The sequence below is a fragment of the Myotis lucifugus genome, unplaced genomic scaffold, assembly GCF_000147115.1.
Source record: "Myotis lucifugus unplaced genomic scaffold, Myoluc2.0 scaffold_0, whole genome shotgun sequence".
NCBI lineage: Eukaryota > Metazoa > Chordata > Mammalia > Chiroptera > Vespertilionidae > Myotis > Myotis lucifugus.
Window position 1 is genome coordinate 11,416,214 of NW_005871048.1, and position 18,820 is coordinate 11,435,033.

An 18,820-nucleotide genomic window follows, 5' to 3' on the forward strand; every position below is an offset into this window, starting at 1 on the left:
CCCCAATCGCTCTGCGCTGTCAGCGGACGCAAGCGGGGCCGGCACCATCAGCACATGAGAGCAGCGGCGACAGGCGTGGGGCTGCCAGCAGATAGGGGACCAGGGGCCACAGCGGGAGGGACAAGGCAGGGCACAGAGGATGGGCCAAGACCCGCCCCTGTGCCCACCACAGCCTCGTGGCCCACAGTTCCTTACAAGGTGCATGAATTCATGCACTGGGTCCCTAGTATACTTATAAGATCTTTGGTTAATCTCCCCCCCTACTTTCCTCTGAGATTCATCAGTCTGTTCCATGTTTCCAATAGAAGCAGAGGGAATACTCTTACTTATTCTATGAAGCCAGCATTATCTTAATACCAAAACTAGACAAAGATATTACAAGAAAATAAAGCTATAGACCAATTTCTCTCATGAACAAAGATGTAAAAATTCTCAACAAAATATTAGCAAATTTAATTTAACAATCTTTAAAAAGAATTATACACCATAGCCAAGTGCGATTTATCCCAGATATGAAAGACTGGTTAATTATGCTAAGTAAAATAAGCCAGTCAGAGAAAGAAAAATACCCTATGATCTCACTTTTCTGTGGAATCTAATGAATAAAATAAACTGACGAACAAAATAGAAACAGAGGCATGGATACATGGAACAGGCTGACAGCTGTCAGAGGGGAAGGGAGAGGGGGAACTGGATGAAAGAAAGTGAGCAAATTAGCTAAAGCACATATATGCCAGCCCATAGACACAAAAACAGTATGGTGATGGCCAGAGGGAAAATGGGGACATCTGTAATAGTGTCAACAATAAAAATAAAGTTAAAAAAAGAAAATCAATTAATCCATCACATCAACAAACTAAATAAGAAAAATCACATGATCATATCAATATATGCAGAAAAAAACTTTTGCCAAAATCCAACAACCATTCATAATAAATTCTCAGTAAAATAGGAATAGATAAAAGAACAGGCAAATAGATTAATGGAATAGAATATAGAGCCCAGATATAGTCAACTGACCTTTGACAAAGGAGCAAAGGTAATACAATGGAGTAAATATAGTCTCTTCAACAAATGTAGCTAGAACTATTGAACATCTACATGTAAAAAAATAATAATCTAGACAAAGATCCTACTACCTTAACAAAAATTAACTCATAATGGGTGATACACATAAACGTAAAATGCAAAACTATAAAACTCCTACCAGATAACATAGAAAAGAAAACCTAAATAACCTTGGATATTATGATCTCATTTTGGATACTACACCAAAGACATGATCCATGAAAGAAATACATGACAGCCCGAACTTCATTAAAATTAAAAACATCTGCTCTGCAAAAGACAATATAAAGAGAATGAGAAGACAAGCCACAGACTGGAAGAAAATCTTTGCAAAGGACACATCTTATAAAGTACTGTTGTCCAAAATATACAAAAGAATTTCTTAAAATACAATAATAAGAAAACAAACAACTCAATTAAAAAGTGGGTCAAAGACCTAAACTGACGCCTCACCTAAGAAACTATACAGATGGCAAATAAGCACATAAAAGATGCTCCACATTCTATGTCATCAGGGAAATGGAAATGAAAAGAACAATGAGATACCACTACAAGCTATTAGAATGACCCAAATCTGGAACACTTACAGCTAATGTTGGTAAGGATGCGGAGTAACAAGAACTCTCTCATTCATTGCTGGTGGAAGACAGTTTGGTGGTTATAGTTACAAAACTAAGCATACTCTTACCATACAATCTAGTAACTATTGGTATTTACCTAAAGTTATTAAAAATGCATGTCCACACAAAAACCTGCATACAGAGTTTATAGCAGCTTTTTCATAATTGCCAAAATTGGAAGCAACCAAGATGTCCTTAGAAGGTGAATGAATAAACTGTGGAATATTATTCAGTGCTAAAAAGGAAAGAGCTATCAAGCCATGAAAAGAGAAACCTCAATTATTGCATATCACCAAGAGAAAGAAGCCAATCTGAAAAGGATATATGTATACACAATACATAATGATAAAAGGCTATATAATATATAGCCATTATATATGTACAATGAATTCCTACTATATGACATTCCGGAGAAGGCAAAACTATGGAGACAACAAAAATGCCAGAGGTTGGGAGCTGATAAATAGGCAGATAACAGGACTTTTAGGGAAGTGAATATACTCAGTATCTACACTAATAAAATACAAACATGCAAATTGACCGTACCTTCACTGCGCCATAAGCCACGTCCACCAGCCAATCAGAGTGATGATATGCAAATTAACCCAACCAAGATGGCGGCTGGCAGCCACGGAGCTGGAGCAAGCAGGAGGCTTGGTTGCCCCAATGATGGAGGAAGCCAAGCTTCCCGCTTGCTGCGGCGGGCTCTGAGCTCCACTCAAAGCAACAAAGTTTCAATTATAGAAGATAAATAAACCCCAGATATCTGCTTTCAGCCAGCTGTGGCCACAGAGTTGGAGCGAGCAGGCGGCTTCCCTCCCGCCTGCCCTGGCCGGCTCTGAGCTCCTCTCAAGGCTACAAAGTTTCAATTATAGGAGGTAAATAAATCCCAGAATAAAAAAAAAAATAGGCTGGGAGCTTCCGTCACCGGGCGGGCTTGGCCAGCCTGAAAACGGCCCTCAGCCCCTCACCCAGACTGGCCAGGCACCCCAGTGGGGACCCCCCACCCTAAAGGGGGTGTGGCCAGCCTGCAAACAGCCATCAGCCCCTAACCCAGGCTGGCCAAACCTCCATGGGGTGAGAGTCCCACTGGGGGGAAGGGGGCTTGGCCAGCCTGCAAACAGCCATCAGCCCCTCACCCAGGCTGGCCAGGCATCCCAGTGGGGACCCCCACCCTGAAGGGGGTGTGACCAGCCTGCAAACAGCCATTAGCCCCTCACCCAGGCTGGCCAGGCATCCCAGTGGGGACCCCCACCCTGAAGGGGGTGTGACCAGCCTGCAAACAGCCATCAGCCCCTCACCCAGGCTGGCCAGGCACCCCAGCGGGACCCCCACCCTGATCCGGGACACCCTTCAGGGATAACCAGCCAGCCCCCACCCATGCATGAGGCCTCTACCCTATATAATAAAAGGGTAATATGCAAACTGACCCTAACACCAGAATGACTGGGAATGACTGGTCACTATGACACACACTGACCACCTGGGGGCAGACGCTCAATGCAGGAGCTGCCCCCTGGTGGTCAGTGCACTCCCACATGGAGGAGCTCTGCTCAGCCACAAGCCAGGATGACGGCTGCCCGTACAGCGGTGATGGCGGGAGCCTCTCCCGCCTCCTCAGCAGCGCTAAGGATGTCCGACTGCAGCTTAGGCCTGCTCCCCGCTGGCAAGTGGACATCCCCCGAGGGCTGCCGGGCTGCCAGAGGGATGTCTGACCGCCAGCTTGGGCCCGATCCCCCAGGGAGCGGGCCTAAGCCAGCAGGTGGACATCCTCCGAGGGGTCCCAGACTGCAAGAGGGCATTGGCTGGGCTGAGGGACCCCCCGAGTGCACAAATTTTTGTGCACCGGGCCTCTAGTAACTTTATAATGATGGATATATGTCATTATATGTTTGTTCAAACTTACAGAATGTACAACACCAATAGGGAACCCTAAAGTAAACTATGGACTTTGGGTGATTACGTTGTGTCAATATACATTCATCTTTTGTGAAAGAAAAAACAACAACATTCTGGGGAGTGATGTTGATAGTGGGGGAGGCCATGCATGTGTGGGAGCAGGGACGATATGAGAAATCTCTGTATTTCTCTCTCAATTTTGTTGTAAACCTAAAACTGCTCTAAAAAATAGTCATAAAAAAAGAATTCCTAGACATGACACTGAAAGCATGACCTATAAAAATTGATAAATTGGACTTCATTAAAAATTAAAACCTTTGGTCTCTGAAAGACATTAATAACAATGAAAAGACAAGATACAGACTGGGAGGACATATTTATGAGCCATAATCTCACAACCCTTTCAGATATAAAATATATTTTAAAAAACTCCCAGAACTCAACAGTAAAAAAACAAACAGTTCAGTGAGAAAATGGGCAAAAGAGATGAAAAGCCATTTCACTGAAGGTGACATACAGATGGCAAATAAGCATGAAAAAATGTTCAATGTCACCCTCGCTGGTTTGGCTCAGTGGATAGATGGTTGGCCTGCATACCTCGAAGGGTCCCGGGTTAATTCAATTCCAGTCAAGGGCACGTACCTCCTCCCTGGCCAAACCCTGGTTAGGGCCTTGAAGGAGGCAACCAATCGATGTGTTTCTTTCACATAGGTGTTTCCTTCTCTCTTCCACTCTCTCTAAAAATCAATGGGAAAATATCCTCAGGTGAGGATTAAAAATAACAATAATAAGATGATCAATGTCATTACCCATTAGATAAATGCAAATTAAAATTACAATGAGATATCACTATACACTTATCAGGACAGCTAAAATTAAAAAAAATTAAAAAACAACAACCCACAAAGTGAGAATACCTAATGGTGGCCAAGAAGCAAAGAAACTATCATTCATACATTGCTGGTGGGAATGTAAAGTGGTATAGACACTTTGGGAAACAGTTCGGCAGTTTCTTAAAAATGAAACATGCAACTACCATATGACCCAGCAATTGCACTCCTGGGCCTTTATCCAGAAAAACAAAAACTCACAACCACACAAAAACCTATACACAATTGCTCATAGACTCTTTATTTATAATAGCCCAAAACTGGAAACCAAAATGTCCCTCATAAAACAACTCCCCACTTCCCCAGCCCTTAGCAATCACAATTTTACTTTCTGTCTACTTTCTGAATTTGACTTTCTGTCTACTTTCTGAATTTGACTGCTCTAAGTACCTTATATAATGTCCTCAAGTTTCCTCCATGTTATAGCATATTTCAGAATATATATATATATATATATATATATATATATATATATATATGCCACATTTTGTTTATCCATTCATTCATCAATGGACACTGGGTTCCCCACCTTAATATTGCTATCAACATGAATATACTGACCTGTAAATTTTGAGGGTGTGCCCCAGGAATCTGAATTTTAATAAGCTCCCCTGATGGTTCTGGTGCACATTAAATGTTTGTGAACCACTACTCCAATTAGGATCTCTCAAAGTATAGATGGGGAAATGTTTTCAGTGGCCCTCAGATGCACTATAATATAGATTTGACTCACACATAACTGTCCTTTTCCAATTTTATGAATCATCTTGATTGAATCAAGAGAAAGTCTTCGTTTGGTGTTATTTATCTTAAACATCTAATTCCAATTTTCCTTTTTAACAAAGAGAGAGCAGCTCTCAGATTCAGAGCCTTCAGATCCTTCAGTAGGCAATAATAATAGGTACAATTTATTAGCATTGTTTTTATTATATTAGTCTGTGCCATTGCAGTCTATACATTACAAATGGTTTTCCATGTATGTCAATGGTATGAAGTTGCTTTTTAATAAATCTACTTAATATTTTTGTTTAAATCAAGTAACTTTTTAAAGAAAATAATATGGCTGGAGATGTGTAAATATGACATAACCTTAAATAGTAGTATGCCAGTGGATGAAGTTTGGGAAATACTACTTTGAAGGGACATTAACATTTAAAAAAATATATTTTTATTGATTTCAGGGAGAAAGGGAGAGGGAGACAGAAACATCAATGATGAGAGAGAATCATTGATCAGCTGACCCCTATTGGGGATCAAGCCTGCAACCCAGGCATGTGCCCTGACCTGGAATTGAACCATGACCTCCTGGTGTATAGGTCGCTGCTCAACCACTGTGGCACACTGGCCAGGCGGGACATCGACATTTTGATCTTGCTCTCAACTTCCTACACATGGAAGGAGGAAACCAGATACTGACACAGAAGCACAAATCCAAGGCCTCCAGAACGTGGCTCCTATATGGCAGGAATGTGATGGAACCTGCCAAGTGGGAAAAGGCCAAGAACAGGTCGGAAGCATCCCCAGAAACCTCTAAACATTAGAAGTGAGAGACAGTGATGCTCTTTGAAAATCATTTTCTGGAATGATTTCCTTTCTCTTTTCCCTTAGTGTCGAGTAAAATTATTTAAAAACATTGGCCTTCTAATATTATCTTTGGTGATAAAGGATCACCAAAGAAGAGAGGTAAACATGTTCTGACTGCTGCAATGGAAGTTATAGCCACCCTAAGGAAAATGTGAAATCAGTAGGCCGTTTCCTCCCACATGGAAATCTTCTTAAACTCATATGTAACAGGAATATGGCAGATTCCACGTTCAGATAACAGGAGGGTGCTCCTAACAATAATATCCCGAGTTAATGACAGTAGTTACCATTGCACCGTCTCCCCGTTTCTCATTAAATTCTCACCACACTCTCACTTAGTATGTGTATTCCATGAAGGAGGCAGCACACGCAGAGAGGTAGAGAGACTCAGGTTCAAACTGTGCCTGTTGGGTTTCCAAAATCTGCCTCACCGTAAGTCATCACTTTGTTTAGGTTCTTTGTGTCCTTGGCTTCAAGCTCAGCTGCAGGTCTCATTTCCTTGTGGTTTCAGACAGTGGTTCTCAACCTTCTGGCTCTTTAAATACAGTTCCTCATGTTGTGACCCAACCATAAAATTATTTTCGTTGCTACTTCATAACTGTAATGTTGCTACTGTTATGAATCGTAATGTAAATATCTGATATGCAGGATGGTCTTAGGCGACCCCTGTGAAAGGGTCGTTCGACCGCCAAAGGGGTCGCGACCCACAGGTTGAGAACCGCTGCTTCAGAAGCAGGGACCCTGAAAACAACTCTGAGGCAACAGCTCCTTTAAGATGCCGCAAATCTGGAGCTCCGCCTTGGCCTCTGAACATCTGTAAAACTTTATTGAGTTTTCTGCCTGTTTGAATTTTAATGTTCTCAAACTATGGTTTCTAGTTACCGCCAGTTGGCAGCACAATAGAAAAGGGGACTTTGCTTTCCCATGTTTGCTGGAGCGGTGCATCTGGGCCAGAGCCCCATTAAGACTCCCCATTAAGGAAGCAGAAAGAGATGTGTGTGCACAGTGTGGCTATTTTTTCTCTGAAAACACTTGCCTCCTGAGCTAAGCGCAGTTCATTCAAAAGGTTCCCAATGCTCATACTCCAGATACACATCATCCTAATGTGAAACCTTTCAAAAACAATTTTTCAAGCACGGATGCATTTTTGAAAGAGAACAAACAGGCACACTGTCCTTGAAAACAAACGTTACACATCCACTAAGGCAGCTTATTAAACTTATTTTAAAACCCCCGAAGTTTTGAAAATAGTGCAGGAGATTAGGGGTAATCTAGTGGGTTTCTTTCCCAGAGAGAACATCTGAGAACATTTTCTCTAATAATAAAGGGTAAAGTACATGCAGTTGTGTAAACCGCAAATGCTCCACCAGTGCGTGAGTGAAGGAGATCGCCGGTTTGGGAAAAAAAAAAAAGATTTTTGGTATCTTCCACCTAAACCATTTATCCCCCATGCTCGCTCGCCTGAGGTCAAGTAATGCGGTCCCAGGCCGTAGCAACAGGCAGTTCTTGAGGTGGAAACATTCCGTGTGGGAAACATTATCTCAAATGCGTATAAAAAGAGCACATGTACACTACGTGAGCTTGCAAACTCAGAGGGGCGGTCTGTCGTCGCTGTTATTTATTTATTTTTTCCAGCAGAGGAATCCCAAAAGCGCAGGCTCGGACCCTTGGCAGAGCTGTTCAAAGGGCTGGGTGGGGTAGGGGGGATGCGGCTGCTCTCTAGCAAAACCAGACGCGGGCCCCAGGCAGGGGTGGGAGGGGGTGAATTAAAGGGCATTCCGAAGGTTTCAAGAACCTTCGCAAAAAGAAAAAAAACAAGAGAACAAACAGCCCCGACGTGAATCTTTGTTGCAAGAGCAGCCGTTACAGAGCGCAGAGGTAAAGAGGCAACGCAGGGAGGGATCTGAGTGCGGAGCGGCCCCCGGGAAAGGAGCGGCGGCAAGGCGGAGGGTGAGATAGCGCCCCCACCCCACCCCACCCCCGGCTTCTCCTACTCCATCACCTGCGGATCTCTCGTTAACGCGCACATGCTGATCTCTTAGCTTGAGGCTGGGGCCCACGAGTCTGCGTTTTGAACAAGCTCCCAAGTATAACAGCAATTGCTGGTCCGCGGACCAAACCCGGAGGACCGAGGCCGTCCTGCCCTTACCTGCGCTCACCCTGGTCCGTGTAGAGGTTGATGAAGAGTCCCTCCCTAAAGTCCTGGTACACGGGGCCCGAAAAGCTGAGCTGCAGCTCATAGAGGCTCCCGGGCTGCAGGGCCTCGCGGAGCTCCAGCACCATGTACTGCATGTCCTCCGCGAGCCACACCTTGTCCACCGGCACGCGGCCCACGGTGGCGTCTCCAGCTCCCGGGGACAGAGGGCCCCTCACCTCGGCGCGGTCACAGCGCAGGAAGAGGCTGTGGAGCAGCAGCCGCGCGGTGGCCTGGGTGCAGCGCACCGTGATGTTGACGCGGCCGGTGAAGCGCAGCGCTGGAGGGGAGAGCTCGTCTGGCCGCAGCCGGGGCCACAGCTCCAGCTCGTAGTGCAGCGGCACGAGCCAGGGCGGCAGGCGCAGCTGGTCCCAGGGCCCCGAGGTCGCCACACGTCCGGGGTGACCGTCACCTCCGGCTCAAGAGTAGAGTTGGACTTCCTGGCGTCTTGGGACCCCGCAGCGGTGAAAGCTTCGGCCGGCGCCGACGCGCGCGCAGTGGCCGTACAGGGCGGCGAGCACGGCCAGCGCCAACAGGAGCGCGGCCGCCAGCGCGGCCAGCAGCAGGGCCACCGCGCGGCTCACGAAGAAGCCGGAGCTGGAACGGGGTCCCATCGCCAAGACCTCTAGCGGGGATGAGGTGAGAGCCCGGAGACGGCGGCGAGGCGGCGACGGCTCAGAACCCCGCGGCCGGGTGCTCGGGGGTGGGAGCCCCACTCTTGTACGGCCCCTCCTCCTCCCCGAGGGGTTGGGAGACAGGAGAGCGCGATTGGGACCTCGGCTTCCCCTCCCACCTCCTCAGATGCAGGTCCCTGCCTACACACCCCTCCCGCCAGGACGTGGGAAGAGGCCGAGCGGGCGCACTGAGGCGCGCGCCCCTCGGGGTCCGACGGGCAAGACCTCGCACGAGAGGCTTCCAGAGTCGCTGCGAGGCGAGGACCGTCGGGACAAACTCGGATTTAGACACCTCCGGCGGGAATATTTGGATTCACGGGATTTGTTGGGTGTGCCGCGGAGCAGTTCAGGTGCCGGCTAAGGAACGGGGACCGAGCACCTGGAGCTCCTGGACTGCAGTGAGGAGCGGCCGGTCGCACACCTGCGGGCCACCGCCGGGGACTCGCACGCCAGGGGCTGGGTGGAGGCTTAAGGACCTGGACTTTTGGGGTGCGTTCTGAAATGACCCTGCGAGGGGCAACTGTGCGGTGAGAACTTCCGGAGCCAAATCTTTGGCGCAAAATTCACCTCCTGAATACAGTTGGGATGAAATCAAGGACTGGCATCCGAGCTTTTTGGAAGGAGGGTTGGAGAAGGGGGGGAATAAAAAACAGGGAGAAGGAGAGGGAGGGGCGCTTTACCTCCTGACCGGACGGGGAGAGAAGCCGCCTACTCCCAAACGCCAGGACTGGGACTGGGTGCCAGTCCTGGAGCCGGGTCTGCTCTCCGCTCCCTGCGGAGAGAGGTATGTATACTGCTCTCTATATCTATCTCTATATATATATATATATATATATATATATATATATATATATATATATATATATATATATATATATATATATATATATATATATATATATAAATTTATTTCAGAGAGGAAGGGAGAGGGGGAGAGAGATAGAAACGCCAATGATAAGAATCATTGATGGGCTGCTTCCTCATGGAGAATCATTGATCGGCTGCTTCCTGCACGCCCCCTACTAGGGATCGAGCCCGCTACCCGGGCACGTGCCCTTGACCGGAATTGAACTTGGGACCCTTCAGTCCGCAGGCCGTCGCTCTAACCACTGAGCAAACCAGTTAGGGCAAAACTGGCCTCTTTTAAGCAAAGAGAATACGACAATCCGGCGCCCAACCTTTCCACTGGGAAACAGCCGGCTGGAACTCGTCTCCCAGGCGGTGCCCTGGTCGGGGAGGCTTAGGGCGTTCGGGCATCTGTTTGCTATTTAGCGACGCTCCTGGGAGAGTCCGGGCCTGTGAGCCTGCACGCGCTCTGCAGTGAATTGGGAATGGTTGCCAGTACTCAGGAGGCGTGGCGGAAGAGGAAGGAGAGGGCGGTTCAAGATCCTGTTGTTGGCTCAAGATTTATTTGAGTGCATCCTGTCGTTAGACTCCTTCAGTTATTTCAGATCGAAGAGAATTTGTCTGTTACAGCCATAAAACTTAAAACGGTTTTCATTTTTCTTCTTTGAACTGTATCTCCCTTCCAATGAGAAAACCCTCCCTCCTGAGGTCAGAGACAGGTTAAACCCAGGTGATTCTCCAGGGAAATGTAATCTTCCCGGCTCCTGGAACCGAAAGTTATCACATTAACAACAACACCACACACACACACACACACACACACACACACACACACACACACACGAAAGGAGACTTGACAACAAGTTCACAGAGATGGCTGTGCTGTAACCTGTGACTAGTCTCCTGATTCCAAGTTTGATTTGCTTTCTTCAGAAACAAAACAATTCTATTTAAAAATAACTATGACCACCTGCATCACTCCCAGAAGATCCTGGGTAGAGGCCTTCTCTTTCTTTCTGCAAAACCTGCCCAAAGTCAGCTGCCAGATTGTGAGCTACTCGGCTATCAGGGGCCCCTGGGTTTAGGCCATTGTCAGATGGGATTGTTAGATGCAGTGCTAATTAATTTTTGTCCTTACAACCTCCTGGACATTTTTTTTAAAGAACCTTGAAGGATTCCAGACTCCCATGTAAAGGTTTTTTTGTTTGTTTGTTTGTTTGCCTTTAAAAAAGGGGGGGGGGGAGTCAGTGCTAAACAAAATAATTCATATTAGATGTGTGGCTCCCCTCAATTTTATGTAAGAAATTATTGAAAAGTGAGTACATGGACACTAGTATTTAACTCTATTTCTCTAATATCATTAAAGAAATAAAGATTGGCTACCACACAAAAAGCTTCATAGTAATAAAATCATTCCAAATGATTAAGCAATTTAAATATCTTACCAAAAGGGAAAATATTTCTGATAAATCATTAATTTCACTCAAAAGAAGTTACAAAATAAATGCTGGCTGAGTTGTGCTTATGTTAATAATTAAAAAGGACTGGAAAATACTATTATATAAAACATTTTACATCTCAACCAAAGAGTAGTTCTGGGACAGATCAGTTGGCAGAAAAACACCGACCAAAAAGTTTTAAAAAATGTTTTTAATGAGTTACTCAGAAAACCTACTTCCTATTCCTATCAGCCAAAGTGGTGATTCTCAATATGAGAGCTGTTGGTGGCCTCCTCCCCTGGACATTTGACAATGTTCGGAGACATTTTTGGTTGTCACAACTTTGGGGGGTTGCTACTGGGTAGAGGCCAAGGTTACTGCTAAACATCCTCCCATGCACAGGTCACCCATAACAAAGAAATATCCTGCCCAAAATGTGATCAGTGCTGCTATTTATAAATCCTAAGCTAAAGCAATTATTCAAGCCTTTTATATGCTACCCAAGTGAAACTTCACCTTAGTATCTTAAGTCACTATTTACTTTGTTGTTTATGTTTATGCTTTGGCATGTCTACTATTTTTCCATCTTTATTTCTTGGTCCTGATTCTGAGGGTAAAACCAGCATGATTTCCTGGCACAGTGGATATAGGATGTAAAAGAAAAAGAGACTTCAAAGATGATTACAAGGTTAGACTGAGTAATTGCAAGGTTGAAATTCCCACCAACTGTGAAATGGAAGATTACTGGGTGAAGAAAGCTTGGAGAGGGGTCATCAGTATGTGGCTTCTGATCAGGTTGAGTTTGAAATGCTGAGCCAATCACTTGGGTATCCGCTGTCGCATTTATTCCTCACCTTCTGCTTCTTATGTATCTCAGTAGGCAGTTACCAGACTTCTTTGCCTCTGGTTTCAGGATGCTTTTCACCAATGGGAGTCACAGGAAAAATACTGGGAGGCAAAAAGAGAGCCAGGGAAGAGGGGTTACAGGGCTGGGTGAAAAAAATGAAGAAATTAAGCAAAACATGAGAGAGAAGAGAGAGAGAGAGAGAGAGAGAGAGAGAGAGAGAGAGAGAGAGAGGACTGTCTGTGATGACAACAGTTTGGTGATTATCTGAGGAAAGAGGGGTGGGGAGAAGTAGAAGAGGGTAAAGGGAGGATAAATGGTGATGGAAGGAGACTTGACTTGGGGTAATGAACACACAATGCAATATACAGATGATGTGTTATAAAATTGTACACCTGAAACCTATATAATTTTATTAATCCATGTCACCCCAACAAACTCAATAAAAATTTAAAAGTAATAATTTAAAAAAGATGTAACAGTGATTCAGTTACAAAAGAAAGAAGAGCTCTGCTATAAATACTCTTGTATATATGTCTTCTGGAATACATTTTTGCTGAATAGTTATCTAGGAATTAAATTATTAAACCATAGGATATGTGTATTCTTTCAACTAAAGTAGATGATGCAAAGCTATTGGTAGTACCAATTTGCACTCCTTCCAGCAGTGTATGAATTCCACTGCTCCATAAATTTGCCAATATTCAATATTGTCAATATTTTGAACTTGAGACATTTTGGTATTTTGGGATTTTAATTTTCACTTTCTTGGTTTATAATGAAGCTAAGGGCCTTTTCACATAATCATCAGGTCTTTGGATTTCCTCATTTGTGAAGGGCTTATTCAAGGGTTTTGTACATTTTTCTACTGGTTGTCTGTGGGTGTTTTGTTTGTTTGTTTTTGCTTATATATTTCCTAGATATGAGTCCTTTGTTGAATATACATGTTGGGAATACCTTTTCTGATATTAAAGCAGTATTTAAAGAGAGAATAGGAGTAGCCTTCCAGGGAGAGAAAATTTTCCTTTAAATATATATTTTTTGAAATTCCAAACTGTAGCCTTCTCTTCTAGAGCTTGGTTAGGGAGGCTGTCTCTTGACTACTTTTTTTTCTGTCCTTTACTAATAAACTTTTAGAGTTGATACTTGTCATTTATGGTGCTCAGGTTTAAGGTTTGGCTGATTGTATGTGGTGGCCATGAAAATATATCATTCAGATCTCCTGCTGGAGTGAGTATAATTGACTGACAACCCCGATGCTGCTCTGAGTCCCCCACCCTGTTCACACTGAGGCCATGCATCCTTGGGCTGCTCCCAGACAATGAATGACTGAGCATGGCAAGGATCTTAATGAAGGTCCTGGGAAAGAATTTCACTGATAGGCAACTTTGGCCGGAAGGCTTCCCATTGGCCCAGAAACTTCCTTAACACTGCACTGCAGTCTGAGACTTCTTATCCAGCTCTCCTCTCTCTCCTCCCTCCTACATAGTGGCCAGACCAGCATCACAAGGTAATAACTCTCCCCAAGTCCTCTGGATCTCTGCCCTTTTCCTCTCACCATCATTTCTCCCCAGTACGTCCTTTCCACATCTAATCTCATCTTAGAGTTGCTTTCTGGAACACCCAAACAAACACACTCTAGAAAAAGCTCTGTTTAAAATTCAGTTACACTTCTATCATTTTTTTTCTTTTCCTCACAATTCAAAAATTACTGCTAGGGTATGTCTTTTAAAAAGCCTCTTTTGTTGATTTACTTTTATTAGAACATCATTTTCTTTTGAGATTGGTAATGAGGTGTTTTTTTTCCAGTTTAAGAGAGTTCTTTAGGCTTATGTTTTAAATTATTGCTTCTTCTGTTTCAATTGTTCTAGTTCCTTCATCAGAAATAGCCATAATTCTTAGATTGAATCTCTGTCATTTGTCTTCATTATCTATTATGCTCTTTCTCTCTCTTTTTATTTTAAGTCGTTTTTCTCTGTCATTCTTGCAGAATTTATCAAGTGTTTCCTCACCACAATATAGCTGCACAAAAGGAAAAATCTATTCAGTACTGGGACCTGGACAAGGACAGTAACCAGGCTGAGTACTGACAAAGACATTTGATCAAGTAGAGAGTGAAATCAAGAGTCCTGCACACCTGTGGATGGTGAGAGTGTGTCTAATACAGGGCTGTATTCCATGAGGTTGAAATGATGTCTCCACTACCACCAGCACCTGACAATGAATAGAGGGAATATAAGGAAACTCTAATGCCCAAAGGCTTTGCTGCCTCTTATTTCCATCCCCACTTAAAATAATTTATTTTAGGGAATAATACCACCTTAGGTGCAACATGTCACTCCCTGGCTACCTCCTCAACTATCTCAGAGTTGTAATTATTTATTGGGTGTAATAAAAGAGGGGGAAGAAAGAAGATAATTGGGAAGCAATAGCACTATGGCTGCGCCCAAAAGCCACACTTGTAAACCAGGGGACTCGTGTCAGAACAATACTCCTGTTTCTGACCCAGGGAGTGGATAGTTGGGAGTTCTAAGCTGATTGGGTATTTTAGTGATAAGCTGAGGAAGGGTAGGTCAGGAACTCTCATGAGGTGTTATTTACAGAAATCTCCACCCCATCACTTACAGTCTTATATATAACTAAAGGCCCAGTGCATGAAATTTGTGCACTGGGGGCGGGGGGGTGTCCCTCAGCCCAGCCTGCATCCTCTCCAATCTTGGACCCCTATCACAATCCGGGACTGCTGGCTCCCAACTGCTCACCTGCCTGCCTGCCTGATTGCCCCTAACTGCTTCTGTCTGCCAGCCCAATCGCTCCCAACTGCCCTCCCTTGCCAGCCTGATTTCACCTCCAACTGCCCTCCCCTGCTGGCCAGGTCGCCCCTAACTGCCCTCCCCTGCTGTCCTGATGGCCCATAACTGCCCTCCCCTGCTGGCCATCCTGTGGTGGCCATCTTGTGACCACATGGGGGCTACCATCTTGTGCAAGGGCATGATGGTCAATTTGCATATTACCTCTTTATTATATAGGATTGCTTTCCTTTCTTCTATATAGTAAAGGCATTTGTCCCAGAAACCATGGCATTAGTGTTAATGAAGCACTGAGCACAGCATCCTCCCAGCATATTATGTTCAATAAATGTTTGTGGAATGAATAATGGGATTCAAATGATTAGTTCCAAAGATTTTATGTCTGCTACTCTGTCATATTGCATATAATATTTTAGTCACTTTCACTAAGCTAATGTGTTTTAAATGAAGATCAATTGTGTGTAAATCAACCCTCTTTCCTAAAGTAGACAGCACACTGTCGACTTTGGCAGTTCACATTTAATAATTGAGAACACACGTTAGAGAAGAGGAGGATCAAGTCTGGTTTTCCTCTCTATAGTATCTTGCACACAATCTGATGTGGGAACCATGAGTATGGAAAAAACAGTTATTAAAAAAAAGGAGAGGAAGAAAAACACATGGAGAAGACCATTCTAGATATGATGCTAAAAACATAGTAAAATGAGTACTCAGCTCTCCATTTAATTACATAAGAGTCCATTAAAAACCCAAATTTTCAACAAAATATGTTGTTTAGTCACCCGGGAAGTTAGGAATTATAGGAGAACCTCAGACAAATTTGCACAAAAACGTTCATTTGGCATGTAACTTCCAAATGAGCCCTGATGAAATAGTTAAGGTTTAGGCTAAACTGTTGTAATAAAGGGATCCAAGAAAAAGCAGTGACTCCAGCAAGACAGAGTTTGTTTTTTTCACACAATCGTCCAGAGGCAAATGGAGTATCCAAGGTGGGCAGGTGACTCTTCGATGACATCATCCATCCCCCAAGGGGGTAGTTCTTGTCCACATGCTCAACACTGGCTCCCACCCCCACATCTGCAACCTGGCCCCATGAAAGGGAAAGAGAGAAAGAGGAGGGCAAGTGTTTTCTTTTAAACAAGTGATGCAGATGTGTTGCACATGTCTTTCTTTGTTCATTTTCCAATGGTAAGGAAATCATATGGCCATATCTAGCTCTAAGGAAAACTAGATTTGTGTCTAAATTTCTATAGGGGGGATTTCTATCACTAAAAGGAGGAAAGAACAGACACTGGAAGACAATTGGCAGTCTTTGCCATCCTTGAAGAAAAAGTTTATACAGCCATTCTTGTGTTGGGATTTAAATAAAACACATACAAAGAGGAAGCTCAAAGCTAAGCCTCAGGGAAAGTGTTGTGTGGTGTCAAACATTATTTTATCCAAGAATGCAGAGACAGCACTCTGAGTGTGGTTATCATTTGTCACGTCGTTTATGAGTCACAGAAAAGCAATGAAGTTTACCCCAAAATGGAGCTCAGACCTGCCAACTGCACGTTCATGTCTCTAGTGTTTTCTCTAAAATTACCACTCTACCCCATTTCCTATGCCTTGAGGGGGTGGGGGTTTACTGAGCACTTCCCTATAATTAGCATCTCACTCAGCCTGCTCAGAGGTCAGAAGACCCTTAGTCAGCACCAAGTGACTCGGGATCACTGTACAAAAGCAAGAGGGAGAGTTCTGGAGTTCAGGCAGAGAACTGAACAGCAAGCTAAGAGTTGGACAGTTTCATTTCCCTTCCTGGTTCTATTACTACCTCACTAAGATGCGTTTCCCAAGAATAATAAAACATTTTTAAAATTTACATATCCTGGAAGCATTCCATTAATGGCCAAAGATAAATTCATGGGTAGCAAATGCCAAGATCAACAGAGATTTCATAAAGATCTGTTTTACTCCTCTAGCAGTGTGTGGGAGATTGATACCTTGGACTATTCTCAGTTCCCCATCACCTAGTTCAATTTTTGCCCTTTTCTATGCTCTCAGAGGTTGCTCTCTACTAACTGCATCAACCAGCCTCTCTTGACCTCTGAGTCCAGTCGGGTTTGATCAATGGGAGGTATGGTCAAAAGATTAAAAGGCAAAAAGAGAGAAGTTGAGGTATTTCTTCTCTCTTGCTCCATCTGTACCTCAGTACTGGGATTCTGGCAAGGGCTGAGCTTGTCTATGCCACAGCTGCTGTTGAGTGGCTCTTTCACAGCTTTCTCCAGGTTCTACTAAAACTTTTTCCTCTTGCCCCATTCAGTTATAAGTAGTGGTACTGATTTCTCATTATTGCTAGTCCCTAGGTGTATAACAATTCCTTATTGTTTCCCTTTATCCTATTAGCAGAAACAGCCCCTTCGTTAAATTCTCATGGATTCTGTGAACTGTTTTCTGTTGGAACCTGATACAATAATTTTATCAGGGATTGTCCCCGGAAATAGATGCCCAAAATGTGACTGTGGGATTGGGCAGCTCACATATCTAAAGAGCACATGAATATCCACCCTGCTGGAACAGTGCTTACTCAAACTCTCACCACTGGTGGCATAGGGTGGGTTATAGGTAGAAAGCAAGGCATTTTAGAAGATGGAGTGACTGTAAGATTTAGTGATTATGGTGATAATGGTGATTATGAGGATTGTGGATTATTATGGTATCTTCTGACTGCCATGGAGAGAGCCAAAAAGAAAAAGATTAATTTAAGGCTTTAAACTCTCATCTCAAGGTATAAGTGGACAGTAAGGAAATCTCTGTTGTCACCTTAAAGAAGCCCTTTATCTAGCTTCAAGTTAAAATAGTTGAAATTAGGCCCAGAGTTGCAATGTCAGTTAAACATACAACCCCACCAGGTCTAATGCTAAGGTAAGGGCACTACCTGGAAAGGAGTGGGATGCTGAGACTTGGGATGGGATTTGTTTTTTGTTTTGTTCTTTTTTTTAGACTTAAACTTTGATAAACTTCTTTTTAAAAATTTTTTAATTAAAATTTACATTCAATATTGCTTTGTATTAGTTTCAGGTACATAGATAGTGGTTAGACAATCATATACTTTACAAAGTGTTCTGCCTGATATTTCCAGTACCCACCTGGCACTATACGTAGTTATTACAATACTATAAACTATATTCCCTATGCTGTACTTTATATCCCCATAGCTATTTTATAACTACCAATTTGTACTTCTTAATCCCTTCATCTTTTCACTCAGTCCCCCAATCACCCGCCCCCCCACGACAACTGTCTGTTCTCTGTATCTATGAGTGTTTTTCTTTTGCTTGTTCCTTTATATTGTTCTTTATATTCCACATATAAGTGAAATCATATAGTATTTGTTTTTCTCTGACTGACATTTCATTTAGCATACTACCCTTTAGGTACGTCTATACTGTTGAAAATGGTAAGATTTTGTTCTTTTCATGGCCGAGTAATATTCCATTGTGTAAATGTACTACCAATTTTTTATCTACTCAGCTATTGATGGGCACTTGGGAAGCTTCCATAGCTTGGCTATTGTAAATAACACTGCAATGAACATAGGGCTGTGTATATTTTTTCAAATTAGTGTTTTGGATTTCTTTAGATATATTCCCATAAGAGGAATTGCTGGGTCATAGGCTGTTCCATTTTCAATTTTTTGAGGAAACTCAATACTGTTTCCCACAGTGGCTGCACCAATCTGAATTCCCACCAACAGTGCACAAGGGTTCCCTTTTCTCCACATCCTCAACACTTGTTGTTTATTGATTTATTGATGACAGCCATTCTGACAGGTATGAGGTGATATCTCATTGTGGTTTTAATTAGCATTTTCCTGATGATTAGTAATGTTGAGTATTTTTTCATATACCTATTGGCCATCTGATGTTCTCTTTGGAGAAGTGTTTATTAAGGTCCTTTGCCCTTTTTTAAA

General features: G+C 43.5%; 1 protein-coding gene and 1 long non-coding RNA gene across 2 annotated transcripts in view; one reads left to right on the plus strand and one right to left on the minus strand.

Annotated features, from left to right (window-relative positions):
• The window catches only part of LVRN (laeverin), a 56,938-nt gene extending 48,024 nt beyond the window's left edge, over nt 1-8,914 (minus strand). The window contains 3 exon segments of the mRNA XM_006081130.3: nt 8,211-8,637; nt 8,640-8,739; nt 8,741-8,914. Of these exon segments, the coding sequence (XP_006081192.1) occupies nt 8,211-8,637; nt 8,640-8,739; nt 8,741-8,869 (656 nt within the window). The 5' untranslated portion in view covers nt 8,870-8,914.
• Nucleotides 8,757-9,524, plus strand: LOC111823708. Its single transcript, XR_002826784.1, has 2 exons — nt 8,757-8,894; nt 9,057-9,524. It is a non-coding gene; the product is annotated as an uncharacterized LOC111823708 (long non-coding RNA).
• Nucleotides 9,525-18,820: the final 9,296 nt, after the last annotated feature.